Raw genomic sequence first — 24793 nt, 5'->3', positions numbered from 1 at the left:
GATCAGTCTTCGTGCAAATGTCAGAGCAGCCAGCGCATAACCCGGGTGAGTGAACACACGCAGAGCTGTCGAAAGCTACTAAACAAGCTGAGATGGGTGAGGCGGTTCCAAATCTGTCAGCGTGATGGATGGGGCTTGGAAAACTCATTGACTTGTTTAGGTCAGTGTCTATTGTATTACAGAGATTCGCAGTCCTGCAGAACAGCAGACTCTCCTGTCTGCCCTGTTCTGTTCCAGCACTCAGTACTGGACTTGCAGATGTATTAGAGATGTTCAATCCTATCCCCAGGGCTGAGGCCATCTGGTGCCAACCACATTGCAATAATCAGGCACTTGCCCTGATTTTCTCACTGCAGAATAATGCTGAAGTCCAATCGGGGTGGGCTGGCTTGCATGCTGGTGTAAATGCGTGATTCCACGACTATTCATTTGCAAAGATCTGCTCTTACTTACCTGGTCTCAATTTTTCTTTGACGCGGAGAGCAAAACAGCTTATCAGGGTGGAAACAAAAGAAAACAGATGGAAGAAAAGGCATCAAAACTGTGGCCAACCTCTGCTTCGCTTGCCATTTCACAGGGAATTCTGTAAGTGGAAAACATACACAGAGGTTTCCTAGTTAGAGAGCTGTTGTGAAATGCTTTGCTGCCTTTCATCTCTGTAAGTACTGTACCCGTTTCAGCAGACAAAAGAACCCAAGGGCATGAGGATTGGGAAGGGTTGGTTTCAGCCAGGACGGTACATTGTGGATCAGGTTCCAAACTTGGCCAAGTTCAATGGTGTTTGGAGTGCGAGTGTGGCACAGGCCTTGGCTCTACTGACATCTGTTTATTGCACACATGAATACAAGGCTGGAGCTGTTGCCTTTCTAACAGTGAAAAGGAATAAGGAAACACCATTAGTGAGTCTGTATGCTTACAGCTCCAGGGGAGGCGGAGGGGGCATCCTATTCTCTAGACAGCTAGTTGCTAACGTCACAATGGAAAGAGTTTGAAAGCACATTTTAAAGCCTTTATGCACGTCTGAGCAATATCAGATCCAACTGGACCAGGATCCCAGCTACTGCTAAGCTCATAGCTTTATCAGAAGGTGGAGGTCTGGCAGGCTTTCACATAGTTATCCCATAACGTTTTGTTGTCTTCAGTTCTTAACATTTTGTCTTGAATGGCCAAAGTCTTGCTGAAAAATAACTCTGCAGCTGTTGCTTGCCCCACTAGGTTCTACGTGGTGAAGTCTCAGTTTCTGTGATGGTCAAAGGCCTTCTTCTTGATGAAACGCTCTGAAAGGAAACCCATCTGTCTAGCACCAGAACAATGTGATTATGGTTCGACTCTCACAGTTCTGTAACTATTATTTCCTTGAGTAACACTGAGCCAACTTCCATCGCAGTCACTACAGTAGGAACATTATTCATATACTTTGCATCACTCCAAAATCATTCTCATCTCAGGAAAATGTCCCCCCCCCCCCCCCGCTGATTTCAGTGGACTGCTAAGGAAGTAGACTTATAAGTCTGTTGCCAAATCAGGGCTGTAAGTGAGGGTCAATGTAAAAGTGACTGCGGGCAGCAAAGTTGTTGGCGGCTTATTGGAATGACTTCAGGTTACTGCCATTGCACCTTTTTCTCAAGCTTGGTTGAGAAGAAGCTAAATTTTGGAGCTTTTTCATAATGATGAAGATGTGAGCTTTACAGGCTCCAGCTGTCTTCCATCATTCACAAAGATGTTAAAAGAGCCCTTCTGCTTCAGGAAGTAGACTACTAACCTAAGTGCAAGATGTTAAAACCCACACTGGTGGTGTACACTCAGGAATGTTGAAAAGGGGCTGGCTTATGGTTTCCAGCACGCTGTCATTCCAGCTGCCAGGGGTTTGAATGTAAAACAGATTAGAAAGACAGATGACCTGCTTCAAGGAAGGAATCAATTGATTACTGGCCAGTTAACCAGTTGACACCCTGCTGTGTTCACTCCTTTGTCAAATGGTGCATTAAATGCCTGGGAGACCGGTGAAACAACCCAAATGGACTGTATCAGTGCAGAACTAATAATTTAGCATTTCAACCGAAGAAAAGGAGTGTAAGGATACAGGACGTAAGCTTTCTTCCTCCTCTCTCTCTGCAGTCAGAGTACAGTAAGGACAGCTTTATTTATTTTTTGAGTGCTCATCTGAGACTCTAGCATGTATGAAGATTGTATTTAGCCTAGAAAAATTTGGGAAACTCCTTCATTTCAAGGAGTTGCTGAAAACCAGTCCAACCAGGTGTCTTAGTCTGTGTTAATTAGAGAAGATTTAACACTCTGGGAACATATAAGAAAGGAGTGGTCTTTTCTTTGCTCTTACTAGTAACTGGAGCATCCTAACCTGGAAGGTGTGCAGTAGTCAATAAATTAGCTTCCTTCCCTGAAAATGCAAAACTCTAGAAGTCTTGGTTCAGAGAGGATACCTTTTATCAGCCCAGCTAAGAAATAGCAAAAAAATTATCCTTTTTTTGTGATTTCTTAGTTGGGCTAATAAAACGTATCCTCTCTGAACCAAGCCTTCTAGAGTTTTGCATTTCTTTTTGTCTCAGACGAACGAACACAGCTACCAAATCCATCCTTCCTTGGGTAATTTACTGGAGGTGTTTCCCACTAACAAAGTTCAGAAGTTTATTAGTTATTTAGTTATTAGTTATTTGCTCCTGCCTCAATGGCTGTTGAGAAGTTTGGTCAAGGCCTTAACATAACCATACATCTACATCCTTTCAATACATAAACTATGTAAGGGCACATAATTTACCAAATATAATTAAGAGGCCTAACACAAAACCCAGGGCTGCGAATCCCAGTCCCCCATGCAACAACATGCCCCCCTTGCTGAAGAACGTGTGCATCCAGAATCGGGCTCCTCAGTCACCTGGGGACCCATCGAGCCTGCTGGACATCATCCTTTACTTCGAAGGACCGCTGCCGCCGCCAGGAATTCAGGCATGTACTTTATATACAGCGGTGTTTGTAAAGGATGGCAACTGTTATGTCAACATTTGTTTTCATTTAGAAAAAGAAGGATAGGGAGACGCGTTAAATGTGAAGGGAAACAGTGTGCCACACACAAGGCAAAAATCAGTCATCTGTCATTTTTGTGGCCTCACTGATCAACAGCCAAAGGGAAACTCCCCGTATGATTCAATACACTGAGGAAGTGGAACTTGGTTCTATAGTAGCTCTGGATGTGCTGTTGGGTTTTATCCCCATGCTTTTGTTATCAACTGTAAAAAGGATCTAAGGAGCACAGGGAAAATGATTTATTGCCCATTTGATTACATGACATCCCTTAGATTGCTACTTGTAAATAGGCATACAGACTCAGGAGACCTCGATTCTTTTCCTGCCTCCGTATGCCATTTGGTGACCAGAAGTAAACTGCTTCATGTCTGCATCTGTTTCCCCATCCGTAAAACTGGCTTAACGCTACTGACCTTCTGTGTACAGTGCTTTGAGAGACTCCTTTTCACGTAATGTTCCTTTTCGCAAAATTTCCACAAGGATCAAAAAAAAATTGGAAAATTTCAAACCAGCTTTAAAAGGAAATGTTACTGGCAGCTTTAACTCCTTTTGATTAGGGAGCCAAAAATTGCTAAGCAGATCTGATTTAAAACAAGACATGTACTACTTGAATATGTTTTTGTACTGAATCTGAAGCAGTTAAGTTGCTCTGTCCAATAGATTTCTTTGGTTCCAGCTCCAGAAACACCTACTTTGAAGGTATGGGGTGGTAGAGAAGGACATTTAATAATAGAGGTCATTAATATTACATTATTATTAAGCCTGCTATTTAAATCAGGCTTAATAATAATGTAAGCTTGATTAAATAGCAGGCTGTCATTCTGAAATAAAGCATTCAAGTGTCCTTTTAAAAGGTCCAGGATACTCTATGTTGAATCAACCATCTGAGACATTACATCATTTTTGCAAAGAACAAGCAGGTTGTTTAGGGGCAATTTGATTCTCCTTTTATAGGATGGGGCAGTTCATTCTGCATTTCTTTTTGAAACACTCAAAACTATTAGCTTTTCCATTTTGGATTGTACTGCAACCAGTTCAGTACCCAACCTCACAGACCTTGGCTTTTGGGAGTAAGGTGTGAAGGCTGAGTCTTTTTCTGGCTATATTGTGATCACTCCTCAGGGTTGAGATAGATAAGTTTTGTTTGCTTATAGTGTGTAAGTTAAAGCTCTTCCTTCCCAAGATTCAGCGTACCCACAATGGATAGTTCGCGACCATACCTTTTTCTAAGCTGTGACAGTAGAACAGTGACCTCTAACGGCTGGAAACTACTCAACAGGATGGATGACTGTGAAGCGTGCTCAGCTCCCGATTCAGCTCCGCAAATTCATTTGCATACATTCGCCTATAGCATTGTGCAGGTGTATGGGAAGATTTGGTCCAATTTACTCTTCTGAAGCAGTTATCCCTTTCCAAAAGGACTCATGGTTTTGTTTTCTTGGTCTTCCTTCACTACATTCATGAATACAGAGCCGTAGGCAGCTTTGTTTCATCTTAAATTTATTTAATTTTTTTTGAGCTAAAAAAAAAAAAAGTGTGAACTTGTAAACAAATTATTTAGCAGTGAAAAAAAAATGAATTTGAAGTATTAACTAGATTATTAACTGAAATATTAGCTAGCAGTAACTTTGAGATATTAGCCAGAAAAAAAGGCACAAGCAGTAGAACAGCAACTTTCCTTAAAACATAAATACAGTATGCAAGCAGTGATCAGCATAGCATTCACTAGTAACGGCACCGTGTAATGGGCAAGCTTAATGCACGCTTAACTGGTAAGTTCATGTATTAAATCAATGCTGGGTATTTTACAATTGAAGTCCCACATACAGTATTTCTTCTTGCTAACTTTGTAAAGAGGCCCTCTGTGAGTTGCCATAACCGAAAAAATTGATTTTTTTTTAGTATTATTATTTTGGTACAGTGGAGATTCAAAATGATAAAAAAAAGATATAATAAATGAGCTGTTAGCTAGTATGGCTAAAGAATAAAATTAAACATTAGGTCCTCCAACCTACATACAACTTTACACTGCTGCCAGCATTTCTAAACTACTTTTTCTCCAAACAGCATTTAATCTCCCAATCAGGCTCGGTTTCCCTTTCCAGATCTTCATTTTGTTAAGCGTGAGGTCTGAAAATATAAAACACGCCGTTATTCCTGCTGGTTGGGCCAGAGGCTGCTACCCATAGCCACAGCAACTTGGTGCCTCGTGCATTGCTTCTAAATTCCCTTTCCCCTCGGAAACGCTCTTTAAAAAACCCCATGTCTCAGCGAGTCACATCCAGGCTTTAGCAAAGAGGACTTCTGATCTCCACAAAAGCCTGACGCTGGTTATTTGTATCAGCATTGCAGAGGTTAGCAGAGCTATCACTGGCAGCCTGAAGTTGAAGGAAGAGTTGGCAGACTGCTCTTGGGTTTCAACAAGAGCGTTGACCTGGTGGCCCTTTGGAGTTGTTAATTAAGACAGCTGGATCGCTGTGGCTTAAGGAACTTTGGCAGCTACGCAAGTGGTTTTGATGGAAGCAGTTTTGTTCGGTGCAGAAACTTCACAGACTACGATGCCTGGTGTGGATTCATTTACCAAGGTAGCAAATGCAGGCATAATGAATAGGGCAACTATTCAACTGGCTATAGCAACCCTGCCCAGTCAAGATAACAGTGGCTATGGAAAGGAGCCATGTGACTGCAGCTATGAACCAGTACCTGTTACATTAGGTTGCAGTAATGCTGTAGATGAGCCAAGTACAATATTCACCGATAGCCAGTTAAAAACGACATTTAAAAAAAAAAGTCAAAGTTGGCTCTCAACTCGAGAGGAGACTTATGGTCTTAGGCTAGAAACAAGTCAAGGTCAAGAGGAAATAAGGCTTTGAACCAAGATTGACTCATCTTCCCCATGGTTGAACATGAGCCAAATGCTGCTTTTAGTCCCACCACGTGCTCCAGTAAAGTGATGAGACAGGCAAGAAGCTATTGTCAATATAAACATTATCTACTTTCCTCAACTTCAGGGCATGTATTAAATACTCCTTACACTTTTATAGCTGGTAGAAAGCTTTCCATCAAGTTCAATGTGACTTTCTTGCTGTAGTTAAATCAGTCAAGTCCACGATCCTTTCACTTCTGCCCCTCCCAAACTCCTCTCTCAAGTGCAGCACAGTGAACGCTGGCCTGAGTTCTCTTTGACTGCATTCATACTAATCTCCAGTGCATTTATTTTGTATTTACACCCATTAGAGAAGCACTTCTTTCTCTCTTATCCATCCATGACATGCACAAAAAAGTTAATATTGTCCCCAAAATCCCCAACTGCCTTCATGATTAACATCATGCCGAAAAGATCATCTGGGACCACGTGTGAAGATCAAGTGTATGGTCCGAGACATATGCCCTCTTAAAGGGGACGACCAGCATCCCATCCTTCATTCTCTTTGTCAGGATTACTGAAAAGGCATGACCTTAAGTCATGCTGATCTGCTCCTGAAGAGTATGAACTACATCAGGGGGAAGAAACTGCCCTTGGAGGTCTCCACTTCATAAAACGGGAGAGCAGGAGTCGGCGATATATCTTTGAGGAGCTGGAAGCAGTTGCTTTCAGATGAAGGGGTTAGTTCTCTGTTAAGTGCAGCCTTGCTCACTGGAATGCACATGAAGGGGCAAGCACTGTAGCAGCTTTGGACACCTTTACCTTCCCAATTCAGGACAGAGCCGGATACATAGTTCTTACTCAAGTAAAACCATACTAATTCCACACAAGCTTTCCTAAGTAAATGCCATGGCACTGTATCCTTACTTACTAATGATCCGGTCCCTAGCACTCCCAGAAAAACTTCCTTTTCAAGTATTGCTACTGGTGTCATAGCTCTGATCCAGTCTTCTCTCCACAGCAGGGACTCAGTAGGCACCTTCCTCCTAGCCTAGAGAGTGAGCTCACACGTATTAACAAGTAAGAAATTACACTATTTACATATAGTTGTATTTATGCTGCATACCACCATCAACTAGCATGGAAAAAAAAAAGTGTGCTCCCTTGTCCCACTTTGACACTGTGTACATAATCTTGAAAATAATCCACGTGGCAATTTCTCAGTAACACTCTTGTAAATCCACGGAGTCATCTAATGAAGTCATGTAGGCCTTACCCCTCCCCTCAGCTGGTTTATTTAAATCTTCCCTGACACCACTGAAAACCCCTGGACAGCCTTAATTAAATTTAAAGCAGACTTAAATGGTTTAGCTTGTGAAATGATTTATAACACCAGGTTTAAAAGTTACTTTAGGGTCTAAACAGGGGGTTCACACTATTTGAACTAGAAGCCACACAAGACATCTGTACTTGAAGTTAAAATAGCTCCAGCCTACACAGAGCCTCATTGGAGTGGAAAAGTCAAAGTTACTCCAGCGATGCATTGGTGCAAACAGCAGCATCCAGCCCAGTGCTTTCACTTGAAGAGGAGTTTTTCCGTGTCATCTCAGCTTCATTAGGAGCAGGCATACATGTCATTAGTCATAATGCACTAGGAGCCTTCTCTAGATGAGCTCAAGCTTATCAGCTCCGAAGCACAGTACCAGCAGAGCAGCCATGTTAGATGCTCCTGCTTATTTGCTTTAAAAGAATGAGTTCAAAGTGATAGTTTCTGCATTTTCACAAACCTTTTGACAATAAACAGTTGGCAATAAATTCCTTTCAGATCTCTGGACCTGGCTAACCAGCCAGTCCAAGTGTCCCCTTCAGACAAAGCCAGAAAAAGCATCAGGCAGTTTTCCAGACTCTGTTAAGAACTTTGACAACTTCTTCATAAATCACGAACACGATCGCCACATCCAAACACACTCTGCCAAGACGAGGAACCGTCCCTTTGTAAAACCTGTCAGCAGAAGAGTTACAAATAAGTAGAAGCCGTTCCTCCCCTCGCAATTTTTGGAATGAAAGCAGTTTAGAAAGTTTTAACAGCTTGTATTCAGTTATAAATCAGCTCCTAGTATATTTGAAAAGCAAGTTGAGCTTAAGTATGCTAGTGGGTTAAGGGTTGCTAAATGAGTAAATAAAAACCATGAAAGTATAGCAGGGTTTAAGCTATTAGAAGTAAAAGACTTAAATTCCCCTGTCCAATTTGCCTACAGATGCAGGACAATTAGTTCTCATCATGTGGATGGAATTGCTTCAGAAGTATGCCGGGGGGGGGGGGGGGGGGAAAATCCCCCAACTTGAAAAAAAAAAAGCAAAAAAACAAAAGCCACCACAACCACCCAGAAGACCTTTAATTATGCAATATACTTCTCTTTTCCTCTCTGGTAACTGTGCAAATTAAACAGACATGTTTGCAAGTGAGGTTGGGCAAGGAGAGGCAGTTCTCAACTGCTCTTTTCAGGGCAAAGGCTGTGTCTATGCTGAGGAGATGCCAGCACGACGAATTGGGGAAAATGTCAATAAATGCCAGCCTAGTAAACAAGCAGATGCTGAACCAAACTAAGTATTAACCATCAAAAGTGTGGAACATTGCAGGATCTCATGTTTATAGAGCAGGGGTCGGCAAAATGCAGCCCGCGGGCCAGATGCAACCCGCCAAGCCTTCTATCTGGCCTGTGGGGCCCCTAAAAAATTTAGAAAATTAATATTTATCTGTCCCCGGCTGCCTGTCATGCAGCCCTCGATGGCTTGCCAAAACTCAGTAAGCGGCCCTCCGCCCAAAATAATTGCCCGCCCCAATATAGAGACTAGAGTTGAATTCCACTTACGCCAATGGGCCCTCATTTTTGAGGATCTGGTAGGCACAGTCCAAGGTACTTTTATACTTGTGGGCTTCCAGACCCTGAAAGAGAGGACAGGGCATGGTGGGGAAGAAAACCAAAAAACAGTTGAGCATTTATGGCATTGTACTAAAATCATAAGGCAAAAATGTAAGCTCTTTGTTCAGTTTTTGTACTGCACCGAGCACAGGGGACGTGGTCTACAACTAGAGCTTACAGCACTATACGGTAATGGAAATAAAACTACTGAATCATAATTCACAGCAGTACAGATGAAGTGTCAGGGTTGCATGGGAACAGGCCATCCCATGAGATTCCTGCTTCATTAAAGAAGACAGCATGAGAGCTGCTGGAGGAAGCATCCTGATTTCTGAGAAGCAAGGCATCGCAGTACTGGCTCTTAAGCAATCTCTACCTGCATCCTGGTTTTGATGACATCTAATGGAGTGTTACCGAAAACACTGGCTGCACCTGCCACGGCACCAAATGCAGCCGTAATGAATGGGTTCATCTCTCGGTGAGTATTATCACCTGTCAAAGCAAGAGAAAGAAATAATTAGACAGGGTGTTCCTATATATGCTAGTACTTTTAGAAACAAGCTCTAAATTTTAAGTATGTATGCCCACAGTTAGTTAAGTGATCAACAAAAACACTAGGAAGTATTGATCTAGCCTGCATAGCTCTGCCTGTAAGGAAATTTAAAAAGTGATACTGCTAAGCAATCACCCGTTTCTCAGAAGAGAAGTGAATTGCTATCCTGATCCCAGTTAGGTCTTACCTAGATACCAGTTGCGGAAGGAAGTCATCACAAAAAACCGGATTGCCTGGTTTGAGCCTTGCTTGAGGACAGTAGCTGTCAGCCCCTGGTATGTTCCACGCAAGCCTACAACAGATTAGATATTTATTTTTGCACATCAGTGAAGGCCGATTAAAACAATCAAATGGCCAGAAGGCACCAGCCAATCTCCTAATAAAAATTGGTATTTCACAGCTGACCGTTTGTTCAAAACTGACACGTTTAACTGATGTCATTAGGTTCAAAATAGAATAAAACTAGTTTTTCATTTTTTAATTGTATGCTTAGAGTCATACCTTGTTCCCGTACAATCTCACGGACACCATGGAAAAACCCTCTGTACTTTGGGTTGAGAGAGGATTGGTCATGAATGAACTTCACCTGTGAGAATTAAAAAAAACAAAAACCAAAAACCAAAACGAACTTTAAAAAGTTATGCTATGATTATTATCCTTTAGCTCATCATTTAAAATAAAATCTCTTCCCTATTAAAAGCATTTCAGAACTCTGCACCATTCCACACTTATGTTAAGGCGTAAGTGTAGCTTACATTGAGTTGGCCGATGCAGCTTCAAATAGCACAAGGTAAAAATGAAACATTTCAAAATATGCTAAAGAACCAAGGCAATCTTATTTAGTTAACAGAGGCTATCAGCACAGAGCAATATGCTCCGGTGTATATGGCGCTGGAGTTTATTGCTCCTAGGTGTGCCTTTTGCACATGTGCCTGGGCCTGCAGCATGTTGAGCTGGGTTGGAGCAGCCCTGGCTTGTAGATGGTCCAGGGGGCCAGCCTGCCACTTAGAGCTGCTCCAACCCAGCTCAACATGCTGCAGAGGGGCTAACTGGGGCACGAGGGCGCTCCCGTGCAGGGCTAGCCAGCAGACAGGCAGCCCCTGCACTGAAACACCCTCATGCCCCAGCCAGCTGGGTCAGGGTCTACATGTGTGTTGCTGCGCACAAAACTCTGCAGCAGGATAGTACTTCCATTTAAAAGTACTAACCTACTGTGGGTTTATTAGTTTCCTGCAACCTAACAGGGTTCCCGCATAGATGCCAAGACATTTACTACACAGCTAGCTAGACAGCTTTGCAGTAAATATCTCCCATAGACGCGCGCACCGAGTAGTAGATTCCAAACCTTAAGAATAGTGTAGATGATCTTCTAGCACCTGTGGATTAACAGTTTGCCTACCTTTATTGTTTCCATTGGACAGACAATTGCAACAGCTTCTGCTACACCAGCTCCCAAGCCACAAATTAAGCTCCGTTTACTGTCCAGTTTCCCACTTGAATCCTTTGCATAATTGCTGAGTACCTCGAACACCCCAAACCTGCAGAGAACAGACAAGTTTCATTTTCTCCACCACAGATTTCCTCAAATAAAGATGAGGCAGACTGACAAGGTCAGAAGTATTCAGGCTGTATTTTCCCCCCCTAGTTAGGGAGATTTAAAATCAGTAACCCAGCTTCTCGTCCCATTTACGAGGTGCAGCAAGCAGTCAGTAACACCAGGCAAAAATGGATATTCGCCTCTTCTCTTAAGCATAAGTAGCATCTTATTCTTATGAGCAACAGCTATTACAATCAGGGAGCTGCTATATTTCTTTTAACTCTTGGGTTTCAGGTCTAGTGCATTTAAGTGATATTGAAGAAGGGTTTTTTTGGACATCCATCCAAACTACACATCTACCAGTTCCAGCATTAATCATCATCTTTCAGAACGCAAGGCACCAAAGTCATTATCTCAAAGCCAGTACAAATCCAGTGGGACTTGAGAGAGAATTGCACTGAGTGCTTCACAGCACTTAAGGAAATGAAAATCCCTCTCTACAAAACTAGTCTCATTCAGCACTTTGAGACTGGTAGATAAATTCTATATAAAATAGGTTTCATCCTCTTATCATAGGAGGTCCTTCCACAAATCTGATATCTTTACAATACTTACGAATAATAAAGTATCCATCACTTTACCTGACAGCAGATTTTGGAATAGAGCCATATAGCAGAGAGCTGAGGCCCCTGTACAGACCCCTGACACCATGATCTTGCACAGTTAGCTTCACACAGTGACCTGGAAGACAATTTCCAGGCCTTAGTAAGAATAAGCAGCTTTTACCTTTTAAATGAATGATCAAGGTGCTGAGCATGCTGCTTAAATAGTTTACTAGAAGCTTTGTTTGAGATTTTACATGCAAAACCAGTGGAAGTTTGCATCTTACCAATACTTCTGTACCGAGGGGGGTTTGCTTTTTCATCCAGTTGTAGCTGAGTTTTTACATATTCGGTGGGGAAAGTGATGCAGATTTCAATCCCTCCAGCAATGCCACCTGCACAAAAAACAGAGGGAGAAGCACTATGTTCTTAGCTTAAGGAAACAAAAACTGAACTCAAACAAGCCTCGTACCCTATCCTGCTGTCTCCTGCTCTGCCAAGACTGCGTTGCAAAGACTCTTGCTAACAAGCTTGGGAATGACGCAGTAAGCCCAGCGACACTAAAAGCACTTCCAGGTTAGAAGGAAAGCACAAAAGCCATTAGCTTTGCCCAATAACTCACAAAACAAGCAGCCAAGACAAAAAGATCAGATCCAGGCTGACACTGGGGAATTACTGCTGAACTAAACTCTTGCCCACTGATCAGCGCTTGCCACCCCCGGCCGCCAACACCGCCGTGGCCGCCTGCAAGGGCACACCACCATCACTCCCCTGCCGTTGCCACCGCCTGCGGGCAATCACTATGCTGCCCCAGCCGCTGGGGCCACGCTTTGTTCACGAGCCAGGTTATATGTTGTGTCAGGCTTCTGGCTAACCTGACAGTCCTCACTGGCAGGCAAAAATCCTTCTCAAGACCTCCATGCCGCTTGATTTTTTTCTTGCAGCAGTTCAAGGCAGGATTGCCATGGACCTCAGCTTTTGCAGGACCAGGCCCCAGCCCTTATTGCTGAGCACACGCCCGTTTGAGAAAATCTTTTTAAGCCAAGTTTCCATTTTAACTTGAACCTCCTGTTGTGGTTCAGTGGTAGGAGCCCTGTTTGCCGTGCGGGAGACCTGGGTTCGATTCCCAGAGGTGCCTATTACTACAACCATGGAGGGTCTGGACCAAGGGTGGGCAAAATACAGCCCATGGGCCACATGTGGCCTGCCAGCCCATTCTATCTGGCCCGTGGGGCCTCTAAAAATTTTAGAAAATTAATATTTATCTGCCCCTAGCTGCCTGTCACGCGGCCCTCGATGGCTTGCCAAAACTCAGTATGCGGCCCTCCGCCTGAAATAATTGCCCACCCTTGCTCTGGACTCAGCCTGGCCTTTGAACGCTGTCTCAATAAAGGGGGTGGGAGATCTAGGCAGCCTCCACAGTCCTGCCGGCATGTGTTGCAGGTCCTGGTGACCTCCCACGTATACACCCTGGTCCAGAAGGCCTGACGATTGCCTAAGCCATTTCAACTCTGCTCTGCCCCTTCCCGAGTCCATTATAGTTTGGTGGGGAAAGGACGTCGGATTCTGGCGCCCCTTCCCCTCCAAAAATTAAAAGCCCTCGTGCAGTAGGCATGGCCACGCAGGAGTTTGGGAGAGCTCGCTTTGCTGCTGTCCATGAAATTGTCTACAAAACAGGGGTGCCCGCTCCCGAATCCCGACGGGAACGTGGCACGTGGCACCAGCAAGCGCTTGTACACGGGGCGAATCCGTGGAGAGCGGCGCCCTTCTTCGGATCCTCGCGTGGGACTCGAGCAGCCCCGAGAGGAGAGCCGGGGCTTTTGCTTCGGGGGGCTCGCGTGGGGTGGGGCAGAGGAGGGGAGGACAACGCCCTCCCTCGCTCACACCCCCTCCAGCCCTGGTGCACACGTGTGTGCACCTGCCACACCCAGGAGCCCGTGCACCAACACCCCACATGTGCAATGCACCCCACTCGGCAGGGATGGGAGATGACAGCCCTCCCTCCCCAGCGCTGTGCGCATTGCGGGCGGGAGGGGGAACGCAAAGCCAAACCCCACCCTCCCTCCCGCACTCCCCGCGCGCCCGCCCGCACCGCTCCTCACCCGCCAGGATCGCCTTGCCCGGGTGCGTGAGCTTGGCCCGCCCGCCTCCCCCGGGCGCCGCGGCGGCCGCCAGGGTCCGCGGGGCTGACATCGCAGCGGCTCCGTCCGCGCCCTCCCGCACCGCAATTCTCCCCACCTTCGCCGACACACCCCCGCCGCTCATTCAACCGGCCCACCAATCACCCGCCTCCTCATTAGCATATTCATGAGGTCGGAGAATATTAACGAGTGGCGCGGTGGTGGGGGTTGTTCGTCGCGGATTGGCTGCACGGGTGGAGCGGCCTGGTGATTGGCTGCGGGCGAGTGAGGCGAGCGGCAAGGGATGCCGCGGCTCAGTGGCCCCTGGGCGGCGCTCGGGGGCGGTGGGGAGGGGGAGTTGTGCGCGCGCCTGCCTTTCCCAGCACCCTTGGGTGCTAAACCCGGTCCCTAGTAGCATGCCACCCACTTGAGCACTTGGGCATCTCACTTGTTCTCCAATGCCTGATGAAGGGAGTTTGTGCCCAAAAGCTTGCAATTCAAGACTTTTTTTTTGCAAAAGTCTTGTTGCAAAAAAAAAAGATCTCATATCTTTTTTTGAGATCAAGTATCTAATAAAAGAGATCATCTCTACTAGGAGTCCTGATTGCTTTTTCCACTCCCCGGGTATTGCGGGGGCAGTAGGTGTACTTCACAATCCAAGTTTTTAAAAAAAAAAGTAAAAAGATGCTGCTTTTATTGCCTTGCATAAGTTGGCAGCCCCTCAAGTCTTTGCGGCATGCACGGGGAATGCAGTCTGGGGGGCTGTGTGTCTGCTAACTGTATGAAGTCCAGGGTTAAATGTCTCCGATTCCTAGCAGACAAGACCCCTGTTTCGAGGGGGTCTGAACTCAAACCCGTTGCAATCAAAGGGAGTTTTTCAGTTGACCGGCCAGCTGTTCACATGCCAGGTTTTATTCTCCCTGATTTTGCTATCGGGATCGTAGGCCTGGAAAAGAGATGGTTTTTAAGTACAGGCAGTCCTCGGACTTACGACACAATTGGTTCCTGAAAACCACGTCTTAAGTCGAAATGTAACTTGGAACCGATTTTCCCACAGGAAACGATGTTATATATGGGGGGTTGATTCCCATAGCCCGATGCCCTATTCTCACCAAAAATAACCCAGAATTTTGTACTCAATCAATTATAGATGAGTAATATAGCTATATTAATGTATTTATATTGTAGATAGCAATCATATTGATTTAGAAGGACTTCTTTGAGGTGACTTTGCTGGACTTTTTGAAGGGCTCTTGGCTGGAGTCTTTTCAGGAGTCGTGGCTGCAGGTTTATCTGGAGTCTTGTCTGCCTTCTTAGTGCCCAAGGAAGTCTGGACAGATGTTTTCCAGGGAGATGAGCGACGCAGCGAACTTGTTTGCCAGCGTTGCGTCGCATCAAGCATTGGAAAGTCGAAACTGAGGTCAGAAAGTTGAAATACGCTATCAATTTATAAAGGTTGTTAGTACAAAACATTGTAACTCGAAACGTTGTAAGCTGAGGACTGCCTGTACCTTTGATTCCTTATGTTAAACCTCTGTTAAAAGGATGCTGCAGCCTGCAGGCAAGAAAGAGCTTTTTTCCCCCCGTAGATTGTAAGGCTGGAAGGGACCTTGGAAGATCATTGGGTCCAGCCCCTTGCACCATTTTTTTTGTTTTTAAGGAAAAATTTTTGTGTCCCAAGTCACAGCGGCCAAACCAATTCCAAATCCATGAGTCATTCAAGGACTATATGTTGCCCTACTACCAGCAAACATCCTCCACCGCTGCCTGGGGCTTCAGATGCTTCCAAATCCTTTGGCGGACATCCTACTTGCAGGCCGGAGCTTGGAGGCTCGGGGTTTGGATGCCCCTGCGTTTCCTTTGCCCTCAGCTGTACGCCTACAAGAGTTAGGGAAGAGCTCTTCAGAGCCAGCATTATGGGTCAGTGCACAGGCTAAAGGGCTTGATCTTACTGCAGCTGCTCTCACAAATGCTCCTGGGAATAGTCTCATTTTAAATGGGATTGCTCAATTGTGTAAAGCACACGTGCATCAGTGTCTGTGGGGTCGAGGCATAAGAAACAATAAGTGTAATTAATCTTTATACAGGGGTGTAGGTTGTAGCCGTGTTGGTCTAAGGACATAGGCAGACAAAGTTCTTTGGATGAATCTGATATCTTTTATTAGACCAACTTAAATAGTTGGGGAAAAAAATTTTCTTTGCAAGCTTTCAGGTTGAGAAACCCTTCATCAGGCTGAGGAAGCATCTGCAATTGGTGTGTGCTCTTCCTAGATGGAATAAATAGTGAATTCTTCCTTAACAATATTCCCTGGCCCCTTTCTTTTTCTCTTCTCTAGCCCCCTTCTCTATTCCTCTTCTCAGTCTCTGTGTCCTTACTTTCCCAGGCTCTGGTTTCAGTCCCACTCCTTCCAGCTCCAAGCTCTACCTCTCCTATGACCTGTGTTTTAGCTCCTTCCTTCTCTTAAAATACCAGATCCTTCTCCCCTGAGCTCAGCTGTAGCCATCTTTGATGGTTATAGAAAACCCATCAACAATATAGTATGTAGGCTGATCCCTTGTTCAATTTAGCTCCATCTTCTTTTTTCTCCAGCTCTTGATCAGTTTTTGTCCCAGTGAAAGAAAAAAAAAAAAAACCTGCCTGGAAAAAATACAATGTTCATCAAATACCGTTGAGACCATTTCGCTGCTAAGAAAAAAAATACGGGTCCTTAAAAGCTCTTGCCTGTAGTTTTCAATGTGAGAGTGATGCTTGATTAATTTTGTCTCTTTTTAGATTAGCAGGAATGAAGACACCTATCCAAAGCTGCAAATGTGACGGTATAATGAATCTTAAAAAAACAAACAAACCCAGCACATGGTTGTGTTAAATCTTAGCATCGCAGATAGCTTATTTCCTACTGGAGGGGACGGTGACACCCATGTACGGACCATGACTGACCGTGTGCCTGTCCTAGAGCCCGCCTCTGTTGCCGGGAGGAAGTTGTTGGTTCCCATAGGAACGGTTTTGTTTACATTCCACGTTGCCCTGAGTCTGCTCCTCTGGGCCAAGGGAAAACATGCTTTGCTGCTGCAGGAATCAAGCCTGAAGGCACAACCTGGGGCTAATCTGGTAAAGGAAGCTGAGGGCACAGCATTTGGCTGGACAGGTCAGCAACAGTCAGGCCGGCAACTGGTCCAGCAAAGAAGGAGGGGGGTTGGGGGCTGGGTGTGTGTGTGTGTGTGTGTGTGAGGCTTGGCTTATTTGTACGTGGGGGAGATGGATGTGCATGCATGCACATCTACGTGTTGAACAATAGCTGTGGTTGTGCGTGTGATGGGAGAGACTGAGACAGTGCTAGGGTGAGGAACTGTTGGGGAAGCGCTAGAACAAAAGCCCCATCTCCAGCAATTGGGGGCGGTTCTGGGATTTGCTTTCTCCGTTTGATACATTTTGTTGGGATGGTGTAATGGGAACATTTCCCTAAGTAACAGATATACCTGATGATGATTTCCCTTTTTGTTCTCTTCCCTTTGCTCCTTTGTTCTGCTCTTTCCTCTCCTTGTCCTTTGGGTATTTTTTCTCTTCCACCTTTTTCAGGGTCCTCTGAGTCTCATGTTTCTGTTTAATGGGTTTCCCCATATTCACTTCCTCCTGCCTTGAACCTTGTTTTGACCTCTTGTGCCCATATATTGACACATTCAGGTAGGGTTGGAGAGAACGGTGCAAGCCCAGCTGTTGCTGTTGGTCAAGAGCAGGGGTGGGCAAAAAGGCCCGGGGCTGGATGTGGCCCGCCAGGCCATTCTATCCGGCCCGCAGAGCCCCTAAAAAATTTAGAAAATTAATATTTATCTGCTCCATCTGCCTGTCACGCGGCCCTCAAAGGCTTACCAAAACTCAGTCAGTGGACCTCCGCCCGAAATAATTGCCCACCCCTAGTCGAGAGAGTGGGAATGTACCTTTTTGTCCCTTGCATTATTCAGGGATGTTGAGAAGATCTTTCATCTGCCTTTACGGTAGAGGGGGCCAACCTTTTTGGCAGGTGTGTCCCAAAATTAATTCCACATTCTCCCAGAGTGTGCCACTCTGATTCCCTTCTCCTGCCTGCTCTGCTGCTCTGCTTTCCGCTCCCAGCCCTGTGCTCCCTTCTTGATCTGCTGCTATGCTTTCTGCTTCTTTCCCCTCTGCTCTCTGCCCAACCTGCTATGTCACGTCCTGCTCCCTGCCCTGCTCCCCCTGTGCTTTCTGCTCCCTCCCCGACCTGCCACGTGCCACACACAGACGCTGCCTGTGGCACCTTTGTGCCAGGTTGGCTACACTTGCTATACAGCACTGGCAATGGTGAACAGCAATGCTTCTGCCAGAGGTAGAGTGTGATCTGTGCAAAGGGGGGCAATGCAGTGAACAAGCAGCAGAGCTAAATTGATGGCCTGGCCCACTCATGTCTGCTTCCTCTGCAGCGTTAAATTGGTAGCCTTGTGCATATGCCTGTATTCCCTGCGATGCTTTGAAAAACCCGAGCAATACATACAGGGAGGCAGAATCGGTCCCAGTCACACCTACACGGTCTAACTGTTTATTACGCTACATGCAATCAAGTAATCAGTGATTCCCTCAGCAGGGATTTGTATGTGATTTGACTGCTTTTGGTCCCTATCACAACGAGCACCTAAAGGCCAGTCATTGCAAAGTCTTCACCTGGTTCGTTCAGGCACTCCAGTTCCCCACACCCATCCCGTCTTCTCCTTGCTTCACTTTCTTTGCCTCCAAGACCCAATATAATGTTATTCTGGTTTTCAGGTTCTCCGTCCTAGTAGCTAAGTGGTAGTTTTGTTCCTGCTTTTCCACCCGGGGATTTCAAAAGGACAATGGCAAAGCTCTTGCAAGTTCCTCCCAGGTTCTTTCCCTCAGAGTGGCACATCGCTAACAAGACCCAGTATGCCAGTGCAGAGTCTCAGAGATCCAGGTCGGAGCGAGTTGTAGAGGAGAGTCAGAGGCTGGTGGACGAAATCGAAAAAACAACTCAGAAAACCCAAAGCGACGTCAACAAGAAAATAGGTGACGATGCCTGCTCTGTGTGTGACTGGGATCGTTGGGGTTTGCACCATTTAAGGTACACCCACAAACACAGGGGATACCACTTGGTATTGAGCACTAAGTAGTAGCAAATGTTGATGGCGTGTTGCTTGATGCCAGAGAAAAACAGGGATGCATTTGCTTTCAAACACTACTTTGTGATGAATTCTGTATTATAACCATGCAGGAGCTAGTCAGCCTTGGCTTGATATTTAAGTGTTATTGAGTTAAGCAAGGCAAGGAAGCTATCTTTGCAACCAGGTTGTGTGTCTTTTGGAAGCATCATAGCAAGAGTTTTTGAAGAAACCAGTGAGATCGTGGCTTCTTTGTATAACGAAGCATAGTCAGACTTGCGGGCTAGTGAGATGGGAGAGACCAGGAAAGTATTACTACCACCTCTGTTCCCATATGAGGAATGTAGCCATAGATGACTTCATTGATGTGTCCAAGGACACACAGGAGGCATGTGGCCAAGCAGTCAGTTGAACCCAGGTTTCCTGACCCACGGTATATAAGAACTCGGAGATAAACTCACCGCAGTTATCGTAACCTGAGTCCATTTTGTCTATAACTATGGGCCACGAGTTAACGTTTGGCTGCATATAATTAATTTTCTGTCTCCTTATTACAGAGCAGAGACTCGAAGAAATAAAATTCTGGAAGCAAGAATTAGATGACAAACTCAAGGAGCTTGTTAATGAGACAGAGGTGCTGCTGACTTTTAAGACAAGGGTAGAGAAAGCTTTGGAGAGCTGCAGAGAACCCCTTTTCATTGCTCAAGAGTGTCTCCTGAACAGGTGAGAATAAGACATTATCGAGCCATTCGAAATAATTACCATTGTGAGTGTGACTGATGAACACTGTAGCTGAGTTTGGAAATAGTGGAAATTTGAAAGCCTAAGCCTATAAGCCTTTCAGTCCCTGCTACCCTTGTTAATGATTTGGAGTTTGGAAGGCACCTATGGAAAAGATGCACAAGTGGTGTTGACATGAGGTGGGATCTGGGCACCAGGCTGTATTAGGTCTCGCTGAAGTTCCCAGCTAGAACCCAAAGGAGTTGCAAGTCAGGCCCTTGGATGGGTGCACTGCCTTGCTAATGCTGAAGCATCCATCCTAGGGCCTGACTCTCTCCTCAGTTACCCCATGACACAACAGCGTGCAACAGAAAATCAGGCGCTGTTGCCAGTCAGATCTAGCAAGTGCATGCCTTGGGTACAGAGTGCTCTAGCATAGGGGTTGTCAGAGCTGGGATGCTCAAATGAATCACCCAAACTGATGATGTTTTCCCCTTTTCTCTTAGGGAGAGGCGAGTTGGGATTGACTTGGTCCATGACGAAGTGGAACGGGAACTGATAAAGGAAGTGGAAGTACTCCAAGGGGTTATGGCCTTGCTTGAACGCACGCTGGAACAAAGCAATGAGCAAATTAGGTATAGAGGGGCCAGCCAAGGAGCAGAGCACTGAGTGGGCCCCATGATGGAGAGGGCCTTGATGGAGCAGTTGTAGGACGAGATGCATAATATGCTAAATTCAAACCCTGAGAGAGCCTAAGCACCTGCTGAAATCAGAGTTCAGGACTTCTGAGAGACTGGATCACACCTTTTTGATTTCAGCAGAGAGTTTATTAAGAGATTGCTGCTCCAATGAGGTCCAGGGTTCCCAGGTCTCCCACCATGTAAACCCGTGTGTGTTTTGCTTTTGACCTCGGTGGGAGCAGCTTCATGCCCTACGCTTGCCAGTGTGACAGCTCACGAGTCACATTTGCAGATTAAAATAAGATTGGCTTTATGTAATTTGCCTGCTCCTGGGTGGACGCTGGGGGGGTTTCTGAGTGTCCCCTGGCGGCAAAAATGGACTCGTTAGTAGTACCGTGCCTCAATTCAGGAATGAAGGAGGCCATTATTTCATTCGATTTCAGATTGATGGAGTTCAATTGTTTTCCTTCCAGGCTAAACCGTTCAGCTAAATACAACCTGGAAATGGATCTGAAAGACAAGTTCACCGCCTTGACAATCGATAACTACTGCGCCGACTTGACAAACAACACCCCTGATATCAGATACGCCAAAAATGTAGTGAAGGTGGAAGGGAAGTAAGTGGTTGTTGCCACAGATAAAGAGCAGCTTGTTATGTAGGCAGGCATCTTAAACTATCCATCCCTGCTATATCAGGATGAGCCTAGCCCCTGTGTATAATAAGGCTTTCCATCTGTTTTCTTAGCTTCTTTTTAATTCTGCCCATCTATCGCTGTACTACCCGAGTCTCTCTTACCTGAGCAATAGCAATGTTCCTCATGGACAGCAGTTCCAGTAAATGGTTTGGATGCTAGCAATTAGTGAAAGGAAAACATTATGTCATTGGCTAATGCGGCTGGATTTACTAATCTAGCTTCCTGTTCCACTTCTTTAATGCTACTCAGATTGCCCTAGCAGATGGGACGCTAGTCTGGGGACTCGGTGGGGGTGGTTTAGGATCAATTCCTGACTTGGTCACCAGCGTGCTGTATGACATTGGCAAATTGGTTCCCCTCCCTCTCTTCTTTATCTCTGTGATGCAGCCAACACTGGCCTCTGACACTATAATGCTTCCTTCGTGTTATTCTGCTTTCCTTCCTGCAGAGTTAGCACGTGCCCATGAATACCTGCATGGGCTGTGCATCGCCCTGAGTGACCTTTTTTGTTTGATGCCATTGTAGTTCTGTGAGCCCTCAGGACTGGATTGACTTCTCAAACATAAATGTCGAAAAGGCCGACAAACAGAGGAACAACTCCTTGGCTCTGAGGGCTTTGATCGACAGCATCCTGTCCCAGACGGCCGGGGACTTGCGCAAGCAGCGCGACACAGTGAACGTTGCTTTCCGAAATAGGGTGAAGGAGACCAAAGATGCAAAGAGCAAACTGGAGACACACCTGGCAAAGGTAAATGCCAGAGGGGAGCGTGCAGGGACTGTGTGCAAGCAGGATGGGGCTGCCCAGTTGGGAGGATCTGGAGGCTCAAGCTATGCTGCTTTAGAAGTTCAAGGAGTCCAGGGCTTTCTGCACTTTTATGGCTAAGGTGCCATTTGTTTTCCAATTTGAAGCGGCACAAGTCCTCTTGATTGCACTTCCTAGAAGACAGGCGAGCTTGGGAATCCCTTTCAATCGCAATGCTAAATATTATGCGGCAGGAGCGGAGAAGCAGCTGTAGACTAATAACTGTGCATGCTTCTGGGCACGGAGGTGATCTGAGATCTGTTTTCTTTGCAGCCCCTGGTGCCAGAAGGCCTTGGGCAGGTCACTCGGACCTACATTTTCAGAAACTGTCTCTGTTTGTTTTTCTCAGGGTTTGGGTGCCCTGCCCAAGTCTCCTGAGGTGAAATACTGGTCGCATTAAAGTCCAAGGAAACGGTGCCATTCAGTGCAATGGAGCCATGATTCATCCCTTGGTTTCAGAGGTGTCCTGCTCCTTGGGTCCTCAACTCAGATGGGTTGCAGTTGGGAGTGCTCAGTGTCTCTTGAAATTAGGCCTAGATCTTTTAAATAGGATACTCAGAAATTGAGGTTCAAAGTTAACAACTGCTGTTAAAAATGTTGGCCTCTGCAAACTGTGCCACAGTGCCTCTGTCTGCAAGACGGTGGTGGTAATCTTCACCCACCATTGAGAATTACTTTTGAGATCTGCAGGTGAAATGACACTGAGTTGTGAGAGATGTAGGTTGTAGCCGTGTTGGTCCAAGCGCATGGGCAGACAAGGTTCTTTGAGTAAATCCGATATCTTTTATTAGACTAATTCAAATAGTTGGAAAAATTCTTCGTAGCAAGCTTTTGGGTATAAACACCCTCTCACCCTCAGCTTGACGAAGGGTGTTTGTGCCCAAAAGCTTGCTAAGAAGAATTTTTCCAACTATTTGAGTTGGTCTAATAAAAGATATCAGATTTACCCAAAGAACCTTGTCTGACTCTGAGTTGAGGCATTTATGGTGGCAGTTATAAAAGAGGATATCAAGTTGAAGTCACTGGAAGAGGCAACGTGTAGCTCTTCCCTCTGTTGGATTCATTAAGGTGATGGATGAGATAACATCCCAGGAGAAGAACATTGCAGCCTTAAAGAAAGCTATTGCCGATAAAGAAGGACCTGCTAAGGTGGCTCAGACCCGCTTGGAGGCCCGGACCCATCGTCCGAACGTGGAGCTATGTCGTGACATGGTGCAATACCGGCTGATGAGCGAAGTTCAGGAGATCACAAGCAATATTCAGAGGCAAGTGGAGTGGTGGAACAGCTGGGTGTCAGTGACTGGGCAGATCCAAACAGTTGAAGTAAATCTCCCCCACACTGACATACAGATGTGCGTGCACACATTTTCAATATCTGGCTTTCGAAATAAGCAGAGGCCCATCATCCTGGTAAGTCTCAAGTTGTTTTATTAGAGAGAGCTAGACATTGCAGTGGTGCTTTGGTTTCACTCATTAGATCTTGAAATGATTATTCGAGCTAACTAAAAGAACAGGTCAGATAAATGCCTGCAAGTCTCTTGGCTCCAGCTCTGGAAAAAAACCCCAAAGGTATTTTTAGAGTACAACATAACTATGTAGAAAGTCTCCCATCCACTTCTACTTGAAAACAGTACTAGAAAGCGACTCAATTTGTTCAACCTTATGGTTTATCAACCTTTTTGGGATAATGTTAATAGGTGTGAACCTAATGGGGCAGGGGAGGTATTATGCCTCTCTGAGATCTCTGCTTAAAAGAGACTCTCTGGCAATGGATCTTTTACCCCCTCTCTCTGACTCTCTCTTGGGGCTCTGCCACTTCTGTGGCCTTGTCCTTGGGTGCCAAGGGAAAGGGTGTAGAGGAACTATTTTGCTTGGGAAGAGTTGGCAGACCATGGGCAGGGGTGTTATAACACTGCTATTTCGGAATCTCGCCCTGCTTGTGCACGTCCCTGACCATCTGGGATACGATGCAGTTGAAATGGGGTCAAAGGGATTTACAGTATCTTCCTTTACCCAGCACAGATAAGGTAGAGGTAGTAGAGCCTGGAGCCATATCCTGTCCAGTGCAGCCCCATTTGAAGGGTGGGTCAGGCAAGCTGTGGCCAGGAGGAGTCCCTGAGAGTATAAGAGCCCCTTCTCCTGCAGGAATGGGCCACCTCCCAGTGGAACATTATAGGGAAGTACCCTGATGGGACCTTCACAGAGATTTCCTCCCCAGGGATTTCATTTGAAGAGTGTGCAGTGATCCTCTGTCACATAAGATGCACATAGTTACACCAGTATCTGCCTGGGTTTTTCCCTTCTAGATTAAAGGACACATGGGCACAGGCTGAGGCAGAGCTGAAGGGCCTGAGCCGCCGGCAGCTGTCCCTAGAGGAGGAGATCCAGGTCAAGGAGAACACACTATACATCGATGAAGTGCTCTGCATGCAGATGAGGGAGTCCATTTCCATCAACAACTTCTGAGACCCTGCCGTCAGCGATAGCACACTGCACAGCGGGCCAGCGTCTGCTCAGAGATGCTCCGGAGCAAGGCTGGAGCAACTCTGAGCTGTCCCCTACCAACTCTGGATTTACCCCGGGGTAACTTTGACCAGATCCCAGCCCTGTGTGCTCACAAATGAATTAAAATGGACCTAAACTGGCCCCAGCTGCCCTTGTTCCAAAGAATACCCAAGTTCCAGAGGCTCCCCGTTAAACAATACAGTTATGGAACAAAAGGAAAGCCCTGTTTTTACAGTCACCTGATCTGTTTTGGATGCTGCCAGCATCACTTTTCAGCACTTACTGCTTTTTAAATGCTGTGGCTAAAACAGAAGTTCCTACATAAAGTCATTAGTTTTGGCAGGGATGCCAGCGAGCCTTAGATGTGATGGTTTTTCCGGTGGCTTGTGCAGTAGCCCAATACCTGCTGGCCGAGTCAGCGTGACCTAATGGATGGCATGCTGGGACCCAGGACACCCAGATTCAATTCCAGGCTCTGCCACTGGCCTGCCGGATGACCTTGGGCAAGCTGCTTCCCATCTCTGTGCCTCGGTTTCCCTTTTTGTAAAATTGTGGTAATGATAGTGCTGTCCTTAGAGATCTGTGAATGAAGCATGCTAAAATGAGTTTGGCAATGAGTT

At 45.9% G+C, this 24793-nt stretch overlaps 2 protein-coding genes across 4 annotated transcripts; one reads left to right on the top strand and one right to left on the bottom strand.

Annotated features, from left to right (window-relative positions):
- Window positions 1–4525: 4525 nt before the first annotated feature.
- On the bottom strand, window positions 4526–13748 carry LOC102566796 (tricarboxylate transport protein, mitochondrial). Its single transcript, XM_006274022.4, has 9 exons — window positions 13627–13748; window positions 11812–11919; window positions 11564–11663; window positions 10785–10923; window positions 9887–9971; window positions 9573–9677; window positions 9209–9324; window positions 8782–8855; window positions 4526–7910 (listed from the first exon to the last, which is right to left on the bottom strand). The coding sequence occupies exons 1-9, from the start codon at window positions 13715–13717 to the stop codon at window positions 7796–7798; spliced, it is 933 nt and encodes a 310-aa protein (XP_006274084.1). The 5' UTR covers window positions 13718–13748; the 3' UTR covers window positions 4526–7795.
- A 2648-nt stretch (window positions 13749–16396) lies between these two features.
- On the top strand, window positions 16397–24778 carry TEKT1 (tektin 1). 3 transcript variants are annotated; one of them, XM_019493487.2, is made up of 8 exons: window positions 16397–16753; window positions 18422–18679; window positions 19329–19494; window positions 19998–20126; window positions 20645–20788; window positions 21392–21614; window positions 22737–22933; window positions 23975–24778. In XM_019493487.2, exons 2-8 carry the CDS (start codon window positions 18490–18492, stop codon window positions 24132–24134), a joined length of 1209 nt encoding a protein of 402 aa, XP_019349032.1. In that variant the 5' UTR covers window positions 16397–16753; window positions 18422–18489; the 3' UTR covers window positions 24135–24778. The 3 variants fall into 3 exon arrangements, with proteins under 3 accessions (XP_019349032.1, XP_006274075.1, XP_019349034.1); XM_006274013.3 differs by having other exon boundaries at window positions 16397–16790; XM_019493489.2 differs by lacking the exon at window positions 16397–16753 and adding an exon at window positions 16834–17326.
- The last annotated feature ends 15 nt before the right edge of the window (window positions 24779–24793 follow it).

The sequence above is a fragment of the Alligator mississippiensis genome, chromosome 14 (assembly GCF_030867095.1).
Source record: "Alligator mississippiensis isolate rAllMis1 chromosome 14, rAllMis1, whole genome shotgun sequence".
Taxonomy (NCBI): domain Eukaryota; kingdom Metazoa; phylum Chordata; order Crocodylia; family Alligatoridae; genus Alligator; species Alligator mississippiensis.
The sequence above is the reverse complement of the archived record's forward strand: the minus strand, read 5'-3'. Positions and strand labels throughout refer to the sequence as shown.

Bases quoted from the DNA above. Each gene is read 5' to 3' on its own strand.
- LOC102566796 (XM_006274022.4), bottom strand. From the start codon at position 13,717: ATGTCAGCCCCGCGGACCCTGGCGGCCGCCGCGGCGCCCGGGGGAGGC. The intron at 9,972-10,784 runs GTAGGCAAACTG...TAATTCTCACAG, and splicing joins GTCCAATGGAAACAATAAAG to GTGAAGTTCATTCATGACCA. The intron at 7,911-8,781 runs GTAAGTGGAATT...TTCTGCTGACAG, and splicing joins AAAAATGAGGGCCCATTGGC to GTTTTACAAAGGGACGGTTC.
- TEKT1 (XM_019493487.2), top strand. From the start codon at position 18,490: ATGGCAAAGCTCTTGCAAGTTCCTCCCAGGTTCTTTCCCTCAGAGTGG. The intron at 21,615-22,736 runs GTAAATGCCAGA...GGATTCATTAAG, and splicing joins TGGAGACACACCTGGCAAAG to GTGATGGATGAGATAACATC. The intron at 22,934-23,974 runs GCAAGTGGAGTG...TTTCCCTTCTAG, and splicing joins ATCACAAGCAATATTCAGAG to ATTAAAGGACACATGGGCAC.